The 19,859-nt window shown below is 35.1% G+C and overlaps 1 protein-coding gene across 2 annotated transcripts in view; it reads right to left on the bottom strand.

Moving 5' to 3' along the window:
* The window catches only part of PSMA8 (proteasome 20S subunit alpha 8), an 88,820-nt gene that overhangs the window by 35,924 nt on the left and 33,037 nt on the right, over positions 1 to 19,859 (bottom strand). For both annotated transcript variants that reach the window (XM_079109416.1, XM_079109415.1), the window contains exons 2-4: positions 11,213 to 11,339; positions 4,677 to 4,801; positions 330 to 452 (exon numbers count right to left, since the gene is read on the bottom strand). In XM_079109416.1, the coding sequence (XP_078965542.1) occupies positions 330 to 452; positions 4,677 to 4,801; positions 11,213 to 11,339 (375 nt within the window). The remainder of the gene's footprint in view (positions 1 to 329; positions 453 to 4,676; positions 4,802 to 11,212; positions 11,340 to 19,859) is intronic.

Raw genomic sequence — 19,859 nt, 5'->3', positions numbered from 1 at the left:
GTTCTTCATTAAAAGCAAAAAGACTATTTACTCAAAGCAAGCATCTATATGAGACAAAACTAATTTGGAAAAAATTCATGATTGATAGAAACTAGACAATATTTGTCACATCTTTTCAAAAGTAAGGAAAATATTCTGTGATTAATAAATACCAAGATGTTTCATTATCTAAAAATTCTCATTTCTGACCAATTAACTGACTATAAAGGTTTTGCCAGCACAAACATTTTAATGCAACATAATTTTGTCATGTCCCTGAAAGCAATAAAGCATTAAAAGTGAAAACATTATTCAGCTTCTCAAAAGATATTAACAAATTCATGACTCACTTTCCATGCATGATAAGTACCAGAGGGATCCGTCTGATATAATCTTGGGATACCATCATCATCAAAACCTACGATTAAGGCAGAGATACCAAAAGGTCTTCGTCCATTGCTCTGGGTATATTTCTGAAGAATATAATTTATTTTTAGAATAACAATATTATCAAATAAAAATTCTAACAATCAGTTGAGAACTGTCAAAATGCTCTTCTTTCCTAATTTTTATTCTACACATTTTTAGAATCCTTTCCGAACTGATCTCAATTCATAACACATTTTTAAAGAAATTATTGTATACAATCTGTAAAATAAAACCATAACTTTATTTACATATGTTCTTAAAATGTTTTCCTATTGTGTTGTGTACATTTTGGTAACAAACTTGACTGTGATGTCTTTAATAGTGGAGACCTATGTGTGCATGCCATACCCATTCTGGTTCTCAGTAAAACTGATTTCAATGAGCTGTACTTTAGAAGCACAACCTTGGTTTACCTTGAGGAACACTATAATTGCTCCTATTATTATCCAGTATTCTTTCTTGATACTATTATTATCAAATACATTCTGTTCACTTATACTAAGTTATCTCTACTTAAAAACCCAACTGAGACACTTCTTTCAGTCCCAAGACAAGGGACCCATTGTTTCTCTTGAATAAAAAGCATGTTGTTTCTTTTCCTCAAAAAGTGGCATTGGAAACCAATTATATTTCTTATTACTTTAATGCCAGGAAACTTTCTGGATTTGCGCTCCAAGAAGTGGAATTCATACTGAGATTGGTGCTCCTACAAGTCACACAAAAAAGCAGCCTTGATAGATAGCTAAGGACTAAAAATATGGGTAACTTTATATAACTGTATACAATTCTGTGTCTGTATATAATTATATGGCTTGAAATAGTTCTATAGTAGCATTCTTCCTGATCTTGTCTATATATCCTATTTTCTTATTTTTCTATTATGTGAAGTTTTACAAGCCACTTCAAAATTCAAATACAAATGGTTGAACTATGAAATAGCTGTTTAAAAATAAAGTTCATGTGTTAATTCCTTTGTACTTTCTAATGTGCCTAGTTCACTCCTAGGTATAAAGTAGTTGCTCTATAAATATACCTTAGAGGAGAAGCCTTTTTTACTTTTTTTTTTTTTTTGGCTTAATCAGTTTTTTTAAATGAAAAATATATACATAGGGTTAAAATAATTTAAAAATGCAAAAGGTGCTCATGAGATCTACCTTCCATCCCAGAGTCCCAGACCTCACCAGTAGCAATCCCATTGTTACAAATTTATAACTCTTTTCATAAATATTCTATGTATAGCGTATGTTGCCTTATGCAAAATGCACATAAAACAAGAGAAAAATAATACTTGTATACATCAGAATTATACTTAATATTATGCCATGTATCTATGCATGGGTTCAGAAGAAGTCATATCTAAACTTGATCATCATCTGTGTTTAGGTACACAGGTGAAAATGGGTATTTCTCTGAAAAACATTAAAGAATGTTAGTATCTCCAAAAGTGTAAAAATCTCCTTAAAAGATTATAGACTTATGCTCCTTTAAGTTTTCCCAGAATTAAAACTGAATGGGAGCTTCTGCCATGAAGTTCTGCCTCACCTCGAGTCCTGAGGAATGGAGCCAGCCTTCTATGAACTAAGACCTCTGAAACCGTGAGCCCTCAAGTAAACCTTTTATCCTCTACTATTGTGCTGGCCAGATCCTTTTAGTCACAGCAGTGAAATAGCTGACTTAAACAGAAACTGGTAGCGAGAAGTGGGGTCATTGCTGTGACTAACTTGACCATGTGGTTCAGAAGTTTTTGGAGCTTCCTGGAATTGGTGGGAGGAATTTTGAGATACTTAGCAATACAAGCTGAAAATGCTTTAGACTGTTGTAAGTGGATACTAGTGGCTGATTCTGGTGGGAGCTCAGAAGACCAGAATGGCAATAGGACTGTGGTCAGTGAAGACAGGGCTCAAGAGGACTCAGAAAAGGAGGACTCCATTGGAATTTGGACTAGAGGTCATTCGTGTTACGTTTTGGCTGAGAAGTTGTCTGAATTTTGCCCGTGTCCAGAGACTTTCTGTGAGGCCGATTTTAGAAGTGATGGACTTCTTAATCTGGTGGAAGAAATGTCTAGGCAGCATAGCATTCAGGAAGTGGCCTGGATATTGCTGGTGGCTTTTAGCCAAATTTATTGTGATAATCAGGAGCAGAAAAGAGAGCAGAAAGATTTGGAAAAAATGAACTTGAAAGGCAGGAGTAAAACTAGGGCTAAGAAAGTTGCAGCTGTTAGAGACACTACTGCCACTAAAGGAATGCTAAAGACTTTGCCTAGAGACAATAAAAAAGGTAGCTGGAGGCCATCTCAGGAACTGGCAAGACCACACCCATCTCAAGCTCAAGGGAATAAAGGTGGAAATTCTCTTGAGAAGAGGCCAGTGGGGCACCCTTCTTTCACAAGGGGGCCTAGGAAGTTTTATCAATGTGCTCATCCACCCAGACCCTCAGAGGCTGCTGCAGCAAGGGTTCCTGGAGGCTTGGCTATTGTTCGAGATGGCGGCAGACTTTGGTGTCAACCACATGGTGCTGGTTCTGCAGGAATGCAGGATGCTGGAGTTAGGGGATCGAGGAGGCTTCCACCTAGATTTCAAAGGAAAGTCTGGGAGGCCAGGCAAAGTGCAGCAGGGCTGAAGTCCCTGCAGGCACCCCCTGAGAAGTCAAAGTGTGGAGATGTGAGAAGGAAGTCAAAGCTGTGGTGGAAACCCCTGAGATTAAGAAATGCCAGTAACATGGGACATCATCCTAAGAAAACTGCAGGGAAACAAGCAGAGACAAACCAACAGGAAGGCCGTTTAGGCTGCAACAAACAAGGCCACAGGGATGGAGCTACACAAGCCATTTGTAGAGAACATCAAGATGCCACGTGCCCCAGGTGCCCCAGGTGCCCCAGGTGCCGGACATGGAGTTACAGGACCTGTTGGTCCAGCTGGATTTTGGTCTTGCTTTGGTCCTATCCCTTCTTTCAATGCCTCTATTTTTGTAAATGGAAATGTTTACTCAGTTCCTTTATAGGTTGGATATTTGTAAGTTACTTTTAATTTTATAGGAGCTCATAATTCGAGAGTGCCTGAGCCTGAGGGAAGACTGTGGCTTGAACTTTGAGCAATCTTGGAACTATAGGGACTCTTGAAAATGGACTAAATGTATTTTGAATTGTCAGATGAGTGTGAGCTTTTGGGGGCCAGGGGTGAAATGTTATGGTTTGGATATGAGGTTTCCCCCAAAGCTCACATGTGAGACAATGCAGGAAGATTCAGAGGAGAAATGATTGGGTCTTAAGAGTCCTAACCCAATCAGTGAATTAATCCCAGATGGGATTCATTGAAATGGTAGGGTGTGGCAGGAGCAGATTGGAATTTGGGTGTGACTCTTAGGCATACATTTTGTATCTGGAGAGTGGAAACTCTCTGTCCCTCTGCTTCCTGATGATGCAAGCTGCTTCCCTCTGCCACACTCTTCTGCCATGATGTTCTGCCTCTGGCCTTCTGTGGACTAAGACCTCTGAAACCACGAGCCCACAAATGAACCTATTCTGTTCTACTATTGTGCTGGTCAGATCCTTTTAGTCAATGAAATAGCTGAGTAAAACAGTAGCTTTACAATAGGGCTCAATATTGAATCGTAGGATTCCTTAAACATTACTTGGTATCTCAGGTTAGGTGGTTACAATTCTTTTTTCTTTACATGTATCTAGCGGAATTAGCTTGTCTATGTCTACAAAGTCTTTAGATTTTAATAGAAATTGTAATAAATCTATAACATTTAAAGGACTGATATAATTGCTATGTTGAATCCTTAAGCCTTGAAAATAATGCCTTTCTTATTTACTGTAGTCTTTTATAATTAATTTCATTGGTGTTTTGTGGTTTTGAGGGTAAGGATGTTGTTACATACACAAACTAAGCATTTCATATTTAATGTATATTATAAATAATGTTGGGTTTTACTTTCCAATTTTATATTCCAAGTTTTCACAAATACGATTGATTGTTGAGATATTAAATTAATACTCTGCAACCTTGCCTTAAATAAATAAATAAATAATTGCTTTAAAAAAAAAAAAAACTGAATGGGATATCTAGTGATGAAATCAGTCCATTTTGTCTGAATACAAGTGTGACTATGAAGTAACTGTGAGAAAGAATAAAGAATTCAGTAGTTTAATAGATAAAATGCTTGGAGTAACTGTATTATTTCTATGACAGGACATAATACAATGAATTATTACTAGATTAGATATTTTAACTGATTTAAAGAAACCTAATAGAATATTAGCTTACCTGCTTTAAAGTTGCTATGAAGCGAGTTATATATTCTACAGTGACTGGGTCTTCAACTGTAAGCTTATGGCTCTGACACTCTACCCGGGCTCTGTTTATTACTACTCTAGCATCAGCAGTCAATCCTAAAAAAAACAGTCAAAACTTTACCAAAATATGTATTTTTCATAATACATTTTTCCTTCTCAAATCAAATCTTTCTCATAACATCTTTTTTTTCAATACATGCCCTTTATAAAGGAATTATGATATAAGGCATCACACACATTCTGATTTATTTCCTTTTAAAACTTAAATTTGATGCATTATTGTTTGTAAAGAAAATGATTTTAAAGAATAATGGTTAATGCCCTGGGTTCAATCCCCAGCACCACAAAAAAAAAAAAAAAAAAAAGAGCTGAGCGTGAGCGTGGTGGCACTATAAACCCAGTGGCTCCGGAGGCTGAGGCAGGAGGATTGCAAATTCAAAGCCAGACGCAGCAATGGTGAGGTGCTAAGCAACTCAATGAGACTCTCTCTCTAAATAAAATACAAAATAGGGCTGGGGATGTGGCTCAGGGGTCAAGTGCCTCTGAGTTCAATCCCCCCGGTACTACACACCTACCCCTGCAAAAAAAGAGAATGGTTTAAACACTGATAGTAAACTAGACATAATCTCGTGAAAATAAGAGTATTACTTTATTGTGAAACATACATCCACTGAATTAAAACTGCATTTTAAAAAACTGTGAAATGTTACTTTATTTTGGTCTAAGATGGAGATTTAAAAATCAAGATGTTGAAACAGAAAAAGAAACTTTTTTTTCAGTGCTAAGAAAAAATACAGGGTTTATCACATACTATGCAGGGATTCTATCATGAGCTACATCCCCAACTCTAAATTTTTTATTTTGAGACAGTCTTGCTCTGTTGGCTCAGCTGGTCTTGAACTTGCAATCCTCTTGCCTCAGCCTCCAGGGTAGCTGGGATTATAGATGAGCACCATTGCACCCAGCCAGAAAAAAAAATATGACCTTATTTTTGCAATACCAGAATGTCTTGTGATTAATTCTCAACACTTCATTAGGAAACAGATATGTTCTATCAAAGGGATAACAAACTGAGCACAAACTAAAACTGATAAAATGGCCGCAAACATTTGTATTAAAGATTTATTAAAGCATTTGACTTTTGTTTGGTCATTTTCTTTCCCTATTCGCTTAATATTAACTAGATTGCTAAAAAACAGTCTCATAAAATCTTTCTCAGATAACCATTCATCTTTTATTTATTCCCTTCTACAGAGTTTCAAAACCTGTTTCCATAAACCTGAAAGAATCTTGTTCCTGAAGACAGATAATATTAGTCAACAATGAAGAAACTGTCTGAATATACTTGTTTACAATCACCCTAACACTCATGTTGGATATGAATTATAATCAGATATACAATTAAAGAAACCAATTCTCTTCTCTTTGCAAAAGTTATCTAAGATAAAGAAACAGCAAAAGATTGATTAGTCTACCCTACAGATGAAAACTACACTCAGTTTGCTTGGCATGGTGGCACATACCTGTAATCACAAGTACCAGGAAGACTAAGCAGAAGGACTGAAAGTTCAAGGCCAGCCGGAGCAACTCATCAAGGCTCTGTCTTAATTAATTAATTTTAAAAAAATGATGGTGATGTAGTTCAGAGGTAGAACAATTGCCTAGCGTATGTGAAACCCTAGATTTAATACTCATTACTGCAAAAAATTAAACAAAGTCTTCAATTAGAAATATAATCAGATAGGGTATATCAAAGTATTTCCTCTTTACAATGTGAATGTGATCCAAAAACTAGAGAAACATAAAAGTAACATAAAGAAGTAGTAATATAACTGATTCAAGGAAAAAATAATCATTGATAAATTTGCCAAACTATATGAATAATACAGTTGTGTGTGTCTGTTTTGAATATAAGTAGCAATTATATCCATCAATTGGTTAGGCAAAAGAAAACAAATTCTATTTGGAGAAAGCATTTAAAATTATAATTTCATTTTGTTTAAAAGCAAGCCATATAGAGAATAAATGAGCTCTCAGTGTAATGCTTTAAATTTATACCACATTATCTTGAAAATACTATCATCATGTAAAATTTATACTATTATATGGAAAATCACATTACACAATTTTAAAAAATTCTTTCATTTTTCTAAAGGTTTTTTTTCCAAACATTAAAAGCACAATATATCATCAACAAAAGAATGTGATTTTTTTTCAAAATCAAATTGTTTTTGTCTGATATGTGCTCACTATAAACTATTTCAACAGAGGAAATAAAAGCTAGTATATAATTTCAAAATTTATAAGTATACATATTCTTTTGTAACCTACTTTTTATATATACATACATATATATATATTTTTTTTTTTATTTTTTTTTTATTTTACCAGAACCTTTCTTGTTTGTTTTGGTACCAGGGATCAAACTCTAGGTGTTTAACCACTTAGTCATATCCCCATCCCTTTTTATGTTTTAACACAGGTCTCGATAAGTTGGTTAGGGCCATGATAAGTTGCTGAGGCTGGCTTTCAACTTGCAATCCTCCTGCCTCAGCCTCCCAAGTCACTAGGAATGCCACTGAATCTATACGTTGCCTTGGGTAGTATTAGCATGTTCATAATATTAAGTTTTTCCAATTCATGAATGAAGGGCATCTACTTCTTTGTATCTTTAATTTCTTTCAGTAACATTTCATATTTTTCAAAAGTCTTTTACCTCCTCAGTTTAATTTATTCCAAATAGGTATCTTGTTCTTTTTTATATTACTGTAAATGAATTCTTTGTGTATGTGTGTGAATACAGATTGAAACCAGGAATATTCTACGCCTGAGCTCCATTCCCCAGCCCTTTTCCAGTCTTTTACTTATTTTGAGACAGTCTTCCTAAATTGTCCAAGCATGCCTTGAACTTGTAATCTTCCTGCCTCAGCTTCCTAAGTAGCTAGGATTACAGGCATGTACCTCTGTGCCTGGCATGACAAATATTTATAAAGTGACTATTCGAATTTCTCACTGTTAGGTTTAGAAATAACAACTGAGTTCTTTGATATCATCTTCTTTTTTTTTTTTTCCTTTTGCTGTACTGGGGATTGAACCCATGGCTTCAAGCATGCTAGGTTAGTACTCTACCAGAGCTACATATCCAGCATGCACCTGATATTTTTAAATGTTGATTTTGTATCCTGCAACTTTGTTCAATTCATTCATTATTTATAACAATGTTTTTGTGTGGAATTGGTAGGGTTTCCTACAAATAAGGTCACGATGTCTGTGAACAAGGTAATTTTACTTCTTCCTTTATAATTTGGATGCCTTTTGTTTCTTTTTCTTGTCTAACTACTCTGAATAGGACATTCATTACTATATTGAATAGCAGCCGCAAAAGAGGGCACCTTAGTCTTATTCCTGAGTCTACAAAAAAGCTTTTCAGTGTTTTACCAGTAAGTTAGATGTGGGTTTTTCACATGTGATCTTAATTATGTTGAGGTAAGTTTCTTTTATTCCTAGTTAGTGAATGTTTTTGTGAGGAATATAATGAATTTTATCAAATGCATTTTTCTGTACCAAATGATAAGATCATATTTTTTTTCCTTTAATGTTCCTTTCCTGTTAATGTGATGTATTTCATTGATTAGTTTTCTAATGCCAAACCTTCCTTGTACTCCAAAAATAAATTCCTCTTGGTCATAATGTATGATCCTTTTAATATGCTGAATTCAGTTTGTATTTTGTTGATGATGATTTTTTCTATCACTGTTCATCAGGAATACAGTTTCTATAATTTTCTGTTCTTATAGTATCTTTGGTTTGGGGACCTTGATAATACCAGACTCATAAAATGAATTTATAAGTGTTCTCTTTAATTTTTTGGATAACTTTGAAAATGACTTATTAATTCCTCTTTAAAATGTTTGGCAGAATTTACCAGTGAAGTCATTAGATCCTGACAATTCTTTGTTGGGAAGTTTTCATTACTGAGTCAATGTCTTTATTATGCCTCCTGGGATTTTAAGTTTCTTATGAGTAGTGCAGGGGATTTGTGTGTTCAAAGGAATTCTGTTGGTGCACAATTGTATATAGTACTCTCTATAAATCCTTCATTTATGTAAAACTGGCAGTAAGGTTCTCTTTTTTTATTTCTTGTTTTGATTGAACAGTCTCTTTTTTTAGTCAATGTAGCTGAGTTTGTTGATTTTGTTCATCTTTTCAAAGAACTAATTTTGGTGTTATTAATTTTCTATTATTCTTCTATTCTCTTATTTCACTCTGCTGATCTCTATTAGCTTCTTTTTTAGCTCTGGAATTAGTTTGTCTCATCTTGTTTTTAACATATAAAGCAAAGTTGTTAAGTCTTTGTTTTTCTATACAAGTGTTTTCATCTATAAATTTCCTTCTTAGCACTGCTTTAACTCTGTCTCCTAAGTATGGCTGCTGTAGGTTCAGTTTTATTGCTCTCAAGGTATTTGCTAATTTCCCTTGTTTTTTTTTTTTTTTTTTTTTTTAAATCCATGGATGATTTAGGAGTATTTTGCTTACTTTCCACATATTGTGGAGGTTTAGGGTTTTCTTCTGTTATTGATTTCTAGTTTCATTCCATTTTGATCAGAAAAGATACTTTGTATGATTTTGATCTTTTATATTAATTAAGACTTGATTCAAAAGGAAATAGGAAAAGAGCTACATTTTGATGAATAAGATCTTTAAACTTCAATATAAAATTCCAGCTTAAAAAACACACTTAGAAAATGAGCAAAACAAAAATAAAAAAGAATGTCTTATCCACTGTATAAAGGGAAATAAATGAGAAATATGTTCAACATCATTAACCATGAAGGAAATATAAATTAAACTCACAATGAAATATCACTACACACTTATAAGACTGTCTAGAATTAAAAAAAAAAAAAAGGGCTGGGTGTGGTGGCCCACGTGTGTAATCTCAGCAGCTTTGGAGGTCCTAAACAACACAGCAAGACCCTGTCTCTAAATAAAATATAAAAGGGTTGGAGATGTAGCTCAGTGGTTAAGCACCCCTGGGTTCAATTCCCAGCATGAAAATTAATTAGTTAATTAATTAATTAAATAATAGAAATAAAAATAAACTGTAACAACACCAAATGCTACTGGGGATGTAAGGAAAATCAATCACTTATACAATGCAAGTGAGAATTAAAACAGTATACTTTGGAATAAAATTTGGCTGTATTTTATAGAACTAAGCATGCATTATTATACAATCTAGCAATGAAACTCTTAGGTATTTATCTAAGCAATATGAAAGCCTATATTCACACAAAAGCTGTATACAAATGTTCAAAATACTTTATTTGTAATAGGCAAAAAGTGGAACTACTCCAAATGTGCTTCAGTGGTTGAGTTGTTAACAAACTGCAGTACATTTATACTATGGGATACTACTCAGAAATAAAAGAGGAAAATATTATTGATATATGCAATAACTTGGATGAATTTCAAGGAAATTATAATGAATGAAAAAAACATTGAAAAAGTTATATACATCATATGATTTTATTCATATGGCATTCTGAAAATGACGAAATCATGGAAAGAGAAAAGAGATTTGTGCTTGCCATAGATCAAAGTTGGGGAGAAGGAATAGCACAGGTAGTCTGATGTAATAGAAGAACTGTATATTTTGTCCATGGTGGTGATTACATGAACCTGCACATGTGGTAAGTATAATATAACCACAACTATGCAAATAAGCAAGCAAATGAACACATATAAAAGTGGTGAAAGCTGTAAAAGCTCTTTGAATGTACAAATATGAATTTATTGGTTTTGAAGATGTTGCCCTTGAGAGAAACTGGGTAAAGGTGAAGTAGACTTCCTGAGATTTTTGGCAACTTCTTGGGAATCTGTAAGTATTTCAAAATAAAAGTTTATAGCTAGCCAGGTGCAGTGGCATATACCTATAATCCCAGGAGCCTGGGAGACTGAGGCAGGAGGATCACAAGTTCAAAGCCAGCCTCAGCAACATACAGAGGCCCTAAGAAATTTAGAGAGAACCCATCTCAAAATAAAAAATAAAAAGGGCTGGGGATGTGACTCAGGGGTGGAGCACCTCCGGGTTCAATCTCCAGTATCAAAAAAAAAAAAAAAAAAAAAAGGTTTATAGTAGCTAGGTGTATAGCTCAATGTTGGAGTGCTTACCTGGCACGCATAAGGTCCTGAGTTTAATCCGCAGTAGCACAAAAACAAAAGTAACACACACTTACACCACTTAAAAAGAAAACTGCTCCCTAAAGTTATAAGGTAATATAAAATACATCTAAAATTATTCTTTAATATCAAAGCATTGTGAGAAATCCAAGTCTACAAAGTCATAATTTTCTTTTTCTTTTAAAAATGTTATATTGTTTGTTTTTAATAAGATATGAAGTATAACTATATATGTTGAATACACAACAAATTGCAATAGCAGGGCCAACTCTGTTGCCCTACTGCACTAGAATATGATACATCACTATTGAGGTTCAGACGTACCTGCAAAAGCCATGCAGACGTGATCATCCAGGGCACAAATTTTCCTCACAGTTCTTTCATCTTGAAGTTTAGCAACAGATTTTTTTTCTACTCCAAGCACAACTATATTGGTGCCTCGAATTCCAACCTGTTGAGTTATTAAAAACACACAATTAATTTTAAACTTAAGGCTGACAAGTTATCCTAATAATGACTTAGAGGAATAGGCTTTTCCTTAAGCGTTCATTAAAATGAGAAAAGCAGACTTCTAGGAAAATAGCTGCATTGACACTGGTTTATGGGAAGCCCATTTCCTAAACTCAAAGCAAAGAAGACAAATTGCAAAGAAAACACCACCACTGAGAAACTACCTGAGTGCACTAATCACACACAGTACAATTGAAAAAGTACTATCTAATTACAGTACAATTTTTAATTAAAATGAAAGAAGATGCTGGTAAACCATGTGAATTCCTTTTAGACTAGCAGTACCAGTACTGACAATGGAAATGGTAAAAAAACAAACAAACAAAAAACCCCAAAACTTAACAAAATTCCACAAAAGTTCTCCCATATATCTCACAATTTGGAGGGATAGAAACTGGAGGTTGCTGTGGCCTGAAAGTTTATCTCTACTCCAAATACATATGTTAAAACCCTAATCCCCAAAGTGATGGTATTAAGCATTAGGGCCTTTGGGAGATAATTAGTTCAAAAGAGTGGAGCGCTCCTGGATTAGAGAGGTCCAAGAAAGCTCATTTGCCTCTTCTACAGATGAGGATAAAGCAAGTAGATACCATCTGTGATGGAGAAAATAGGTCCTCATCAGACACCAAATTGGCCTTAATCTTACACTTCTTAGCCTCTAGAACTATGAGAAATAAACCTCTTTGTTTATAAGCTAAACAGTGTATTGTATTTAGTTACAGCAGCCTTGAAGCCAAGTGTGATGACATTAAAACTGCTTTATATAAAAATGCAAAAATGTGTTCTCTGAATCAGCATTTTTAAAGTATAAGTACAGAATAGATAAAACAGAAAGCCAGACCTGATATTAAATCTTTGAGTTAAGTAAAACTGACAATTTATCAAGGCGTTTGCTTTTACTGTTCCCTTTCACTTAAATATGTCAGTTTATCCAAGAGACCTTCCCTAACAATCCTAAAATAAGCAATCCTCTCTGCACAACCCACCCTCATCAAATGGACAAATGTTTAACTTTATATACTACAGGAACTCTTCTCATTAAGCCACGGGACATTATAACTCAAAAAAAAAAAAAAACAGCGTATTCCCAAGATTGAAACAAATTAAATTTATTGGTCACAAGTTATTTTTTATAACTCTCATCTAAATAATTTTTATTAAATAAAAATATTATAACTCCCAAGGCAGACTATTTAGAAAATGCTGATAATAAATACATTAATAGTAAAGTCTTTGAGACATGGCCAAAATTATGCTCAGGAGAAAGTTTAGTAACTTTTTTAATTAAAGGAGAAAAAATTAAAAATAAATAAAGCATTCAAAAAGTACAAAAAGAAATACAAATATTTAAGCTCAAAGAGGAAAAATAAAGAAGTAAAAATGAATGTTGAGGGAGAAAACAATAAAATTGATAAATCATACTGAAAGTTTTTTTAAACAAATAAACCTTTCCATTAATATAACCACAAGTACAGAATAAAAGAAATGTACTTAGATATAAAAAAGTAGCAATTAAAAAATTATAGCCCTAAATTAATAAATTTAAAAATCAGACTGAAAAGAATGAAAGAAAAAAAATTTAAAACATCCCTTACTGACTCAACTTAGTTTTACTTATAGACATGGGATAATTTCAGAAAAAATACAAAAAATATTGTCCTTCAAAAATAAGTATGAGGCTTAAAAGGGTTCGATGGTGAATTCTTTTAATTTTCTGTTCCAAGTAATTCCTAAACTATTTAAATTATTCTGTTACAGTTACTATATATTTAATATATAGTAAAATAATTATATTAAATAGAGAAACAAATGTAAATGATAAAAACTACAAAGATATCTAATAAAATTCAACATCCATACCTAATTTAAAAACAAGAAAAAAGCAGGACGAAGACTATATTCCACATGGTTAACTTTATCACAAACTAGAAGCCAGAGTCATCTCAGAAACTGAATCTCTTATCTGTTCAACTGTTTAAACCACACACCCAGTTGCCAAGTGTAGTAGTCAGAAATTCATGTTTCTATTATGTCTTTATGTATTTAAAATAATCCATAATAGAGTTAAAAATAAACTTCAAAACAAGTAAACATCAGCTTTCTCTATTAGCTCTTCTCACCAACATTTAAATATAATCTAGTCTCTCTTACCTTCAACAAAATATTAAAAATCCACTCCACTTTAATCCCAGCTTTTTCCCCCTCTCAACTCTTCCAAAATCACATGTTGTCATCATCTCTCAGCTCACAGCAACCTGATTTCTTGAGTATGTCAGGTGAGCGCTCTCCACGATGAGCCATCTCATCAGCTTTACAGCAACCTGATTTCTATCCCCTACCTCCTCTGAGAGTTCAGGTCAGGCAGATTATATACACAGGACATTAAGGTCCTTCAAGGCTCAGGCGTCGGCTATCCTCTACACAGTCTACATCTGGTCATCTCAAATGAAGATGTGTAGTACTCAAGAATTTTCATTTTTTCAAACTTGAACATAAGTGTTAAGAATGGGAGAGAGGGGCAATCCAAGATGGCGGACTAGAGGGTGACTGCATCCCAGTAGCTCCAGAACCCAGGATTCAAGAAGGGGAGGCATTGAGAGACTCGAACTAAAATAGAGCGACGGGGTGAGTCTCCTCCACCCGGTGAAGCTCTGCTGGGTGGCAGGCCCGGATTCGGGTGGCTTATTAGAGTAGGGCAGGCAGCTAGAGTCTTCCCCAGGCAGCCCTGCGCACTCCGGTGGTGGGCTCCTCCCACAGGGCCAGATTCTCCAGCATCTCAGAACAGGTCCCCAGTGAGAGCCTTTCTCCACAGAACCAAGCTTCAAGTCCCTGAACCAGCACGGCAAGTTCCTGCCTGCAGGTTGCTTCAGGGACCAGGACAGGGCAGCCAGGGACTTCCCCAAGCAGCCCGGCTCCCTCCGGTGGAAAGTGCCTTTCCAGGCTAGCTTCGTGGAGCAGGTCCCCCAGTGAGAGCCTTTCCACACAGAGCCAGCTCCAAGTCCTGGAACCAGTAGCGGCCTAGGGGCAACTTTCCTTGGAAGCACTGCATTATCAGGTTACTCCAAGACTTCAGGCTACTGAAGGCAGAAAGGTGATACACTGGAAATCTACAGGGACACTATAAGCCAAAAGAGGAATTCTGCAATATCACAAAGTCCCACTGACATCTGACCAATATGAGAAAACAAGGGAAGAAAATGTCCCAAACAAACCTAGATACTATATCAATGAAACCCAATGACAGCACAGCAGAAGAAATGTCAGAAAGGGAGATCAGAATGTACATAATTAAAACAATCAGGGAAGCAAATGAGGAGATGAAAGAGCAAACGCAGGCATTAAATGATCGCACCAATCAACAGTTAAAAGAGCAAATACGGGAAGCAAGAGATCATTTCAATAAAGAGAGATATTGAAAAAAAACGAAACAGAAATCCTTGAAATGAAGGAAACATTAAACCAAGTTAAAAACTCCATAAAAAGCATAACCAATAGGATAGAACACCTGGAAGACAGAACCTCAGATACTGAAGACAAAATATTTAATCTTGAAAACAAAGTTGACCAAACAGAAAAGATGGTAAGAAATCATGAACAGAATCTACAAGAATTATGGGATATCATGAAAAGGCCAAATTTAAGAATTACTAGAATTGAGGAAGGCTTAGAGAAACAAACCAAAGGAATGAACAACCTATTCAATGAAATAATATCAGAAAATTTTCCAAATCTGAAGAATGAAATGGAAAACCAAGTACAAGAGCCTTATAGGACTCCAAATATACAAAATTACAACAGACCCACACCAAGGCATATTATTATGAAAATACCTAACATACAAAATAAAGACAGAATTTTAAAGGCCGCGAGAGAAAAGAATCAAATTACATTCAGGGGGAAACCAATAAGAATATCAGCAGATTTTTCAATTCAGACCCTAAAAGCTAGAAGGGCCTGGAACAACATTTACCAAGCCCTGAAAGAAAAGGGATGCCAACCAAGAATCTTATACCCAGCAAAACTTACCTTCAAATTTGATGATGAAATAAAATCCTTCCGTGATAAACAGAAGCTAAAGAATGTACAAAAAGAAAGCCGGCATTACAGAACATTCTCAGCAAAATATTCCATGAGGAAGAGATGAAAAACAATGATGCAAATCAGCAATGGGAGGAACTAGCCTAAAGGAATAGCCAAATAAAGGAGAAACCAAATCATGTCAAAAAACAAAAATGAGTCAATTGACTGGGAATACAAATCATATCAAAATAATAATCCTGAATGTTAATGGCCTGAACTCATCAATCAAAAGAAATAGATTGGCAGAATGGATTAAAAAGAAAAATCCAACAATTTGCTGCCTGCAAGAGACTCATCTCATAGAAAGAGATACCCATAGACTAAAGGTGAAAAGATGGGAAAAAACATACCATGCACATGGACTCAGCAAAAAAGCTGGAGTATCCATCCTCATTTCAGATAATGTGGACTTCAAGCCAAAACTAGTCAGAAGGGATAAAGAAGGACATTACATACTGCTTAAGAAAGCATAAATCAGCAAGACATAACAATCATAAATATCTATGCCCCGAACATTGGCTCATCAATGTACGTCAAATAAATCTTTCTCAATTCCAGAAATCAAATAGACCACAACACAATAATACTAGGTGATTTTAACTCACCTCTCTCACCGCTGGATAGACTGTCCAAACAAAAATTGAATAAAGAAACCATAGATCTCAATAACACAATCAACAATTTAGACTTCACCGACTTATATAGAATATATCATCCAACAAAGAACGAATATGCTTTCTTCTCAGCAGCACATGGATCCTTCTCTAAAATAGACCATATTTTATGCCACAAAGCTATTGTTAGCAAATACAAGAAGATAGAGATACTACCTTGTACTCCATCAGATCATAATGGATTGAAATTACAAATAAATGACAATAAAAAACAGAAACTTCTCCAATATCTGGAGATTAAATAATACAGTATTATATGATGAATGGATAACAGAAGACATCAGGAGGGAAATAAAAAAATTCTTAGAAGTAAACGAGAACAAAGACACATCATATCAAAATCTCTGGGACACTATGAAAGCAGTACTTAGAGGAAGATTTATTTCATGGGGCACATTCAACAAAAGAAGTAGAAATCAACAAATAAACAACACTACAGCTCAAAGTCCTAGAAAAAGAAGAGCAGACCAACACCAAAAGTAGTAGAAGACAGGAAGTAGGTAAAATCAGAGCCAAAATCAATGAAATTGAAACAAAAGAAACAATCAGAAAAATTAACAAAATAAATAGTTGGTTCTTTGAAAAAATAAACAAAATTGATAAACCCTTAGCCACACTAACAAAGAGAAAGAGGGAGAAAACTCAAATTACTAAAATTTGGAATGAACAAGGAAATACCACAACAGACACGATTGAAATACAAAACATAATTAGAAGCTATTTTGAAAATCTATACTCCAACAAAACAGAAAACCTCGAAGACATCAACAAGTTTCTAGAGACATATGAACTACCTAAACTGAACGAGGAGGACATACACAACTTAAATAAATCAATTTCAAACAATGAAATAGAAGAGGTCATCAAAAGCATACCAACAAAGAAAAGTCCGGGACCAGATGGGTTCTCAGCCGAGTTCTACAAAACCTTTAAAGAAGAGCTCATTCCAATACTTCTCAAAGTATTCCATAAAATAGAAGAGGAGGGAACCCTCCCAAACTCATTCTATGAAGCCAATATAACCTTGACACCTAAATCAGACAGAGACACATCAAGGAAAGAAAATTTTAGACCAATATCCTTAATGAACATCGATGCAAAAATTCACAACAAAATTTTAGCAAATCGCATACAAAAATATATTAAGAAGATAGTGCACCATGATCAAGTGGGTTTTATCCCAGGGATGCAAGGTTGCTTCAACATCCGGAAATCAATAAATGTCATTCACCATATCAACAGACTAAAAGTTAAGAATCACATGGTTATTTCAATAGATGCAGAAAAAGCATTTGATAAAATACAGCACCCCTTCATGCTCAAAACACTAGAGAAAATTGGGGTAGTGGGAACATTCCTTAACATTGTAAAGGCCATCTATGCTAAGCCCATAATATCATTCTAAATGGTGAAAAACTGAAAGCATTCCCCCTAAAAACTGGAACAAGGCAGGGATGCCCTCTTTCACCACTTCTATTCAACATCGTTCTTAAGACTTTAGCCAGAGCAATTAGACAAACCAAAGAAATTAAAGTGATACGAATTGGAAAAGAGGAACTCAAACTATCCCTGTTTGCTGATGACATGATTATATATTTAGAGGAACCTGGAAATTCCACCAGAAAACTCTTAGAACTCATAAGTGAATTCAGTAAAGTAGCAGATTACAAGATCAATGCTCATAAATCCACTGCATTTTTATACATAAGTGATGAATCTTCAGAAAGAGAAATTAGGAAAACTACCCCATTCACAATACCATTGAAAAAAATAAAATACTTGGAATCAATCTCACAAAAGAGGTGAAAGACCTCTACAATGAGAACTACAGAACACTAAAGAAAGAAATTAAAGAAAACCTTAGAAGATGGAAAGATTTCCCATGTTCTTGGATAGGCAGAATTAATATTGTCAAAATGGCCATACTACCAAAAGTACTATACAGATTCAATGCAATTCCAATTAAAATCCCAATGATGTACCTCACAGAAATAGAGCAAGTAATTATGAAATTCATCTGGAAGAATAAAAAACCCAGAATAGCTAAAGCAATCCTCAGTAGAAAGAGCAAAGCAGGGGTTATTGCAATACCAGATCTTCAACTGTACCACAAAGCAATAGTAAGAAAAACGGCATGGTATTGGTACCAAAATACACAGGGAGATCAATGGTACAGAATAGAGGACACGGACACAAACCCAAATAAATACAATTTTCTCATACTAGACAAAGGGGCCAAAAATATGCAATGGAGAAAAGAGAGCCTCTTCAACAAATGGTGCTGGGAAAACTGGAAATCCATATGTAGCAGAATGAAACTAAACCCTTATCTCTCACCCTGCACAAAACTCAACTCACAATGGATCAAGGACCTTGAAATCAGACCAGAGACCCTGCATCTTATAGAAGAAAAAGTAGGTCCAAACCTTCAACTTGTTGGCTTAGGATCAGACTTCCTTAACAGGACTCCCATAGCACAAGAAATAAAAGCTAGAATTAACCACTGGGATAGAGTCAAACTAAAAAGCTTTCTCTCAGCAAAGGAAATTATCAGTAATTTGAAGGGAGAGCCTACAGAGTGGGAGAATATCTTTGCCCCTCATACTTCAGATAGAGCCCTAATTTCCAGAATATATAAAGAACTGAAAAAACTCTACACCAAGAATACAAATAATCCAATCAACAAATGGGCTAAGGAAATGAACAGACACTTAACAGAAGATCTACAAGCAATCAACAGATTTATGAAAAAATGTTCAGCATCTTTAGTAATAAGAGAAATGCAAATCAAAACTACCCTAAGATTTCATCTTACCCCAATTAGAATGGCGATTATCAAGAGTACAAGCAACAATAGGTGTTGGCGAGGATGTGGGGTAAAAGGTACACTCATACATTGCTGGTGGGGTTGCAAATTAGTGCAGCCACTCTGGAAAGCAATATGGAGATTCCTCAGAAAGCTTGGAATGGAACCACCATTTGACCCAGCTATCCCACTCCTTGTCCTATACCCAAAGGACTTAAAATCAGCATACTACAGAGATACAGCCACATCAACGTTCATAGCTGCTCAATTCACTATAGCCAGATTGTGGAACCAACCTAGATGCCCTTCAGTTGATGAATGGATAAAGAAACTGTGGCATATATATATACAATGGAATATTACTCTGCCATGAAGAATGATAAAATTATGGCATTTGCAGGCAAATGGATGAAATTGGAGAATATCATGCTAAGTGAAATAAGCCAATCTCAAAAAACTAAGGACGAATGATCTCACTGATAAGCAGATGAGGACATATAATGGGGGGTAGGAGGGGTTAGCGTTAGGGTTAGCATTAGGTTTAGGGTTAGGGATAAGGAGGGTGGTAAGAATGGAGGAAGGAAGGACTGTATAGAGGGAAAAGAGGGGTGGGAGGGGTTGGGGGGAAGGGAAAAAATAACAATGAATCAAATAATATTTCCCTATGTAAATTTTTAATTAAAAAAAATGGGAGAGAAATTATGTACTTCAAAATTACAATTTCCAGCCAAGATAAATCTCCTGAGTTCTATCTAAACAGGTGTATTGTGCTGCCTCAGTCGTTGTGGGTCAGGAATCTGAACACCTTTTAGCCAGAGGGCACTCACTAGCACTCACAAGACTGCAATCAAGATGTGCCCCAGGACTGCATTTATCTCATGGCTCAGTTGCAGGGAGGAAC

The sequence above is a fragment of the Sciurus vulgaris genome (genome assembly GCF_902686455.1).
Source record: "Sciurus vulgaris genome assembly, chromosome: 13".
NCBI lineage: Eukaryota > Metazoa > Chordata > Mammalia > Rodentia > Sciuridae > Sciurus > Sciurus vulgaris.
Note: the sequence above shows the minus strand (reverse complement) of the source record. Positions and strands in the feature narration are given on the sequence as shown.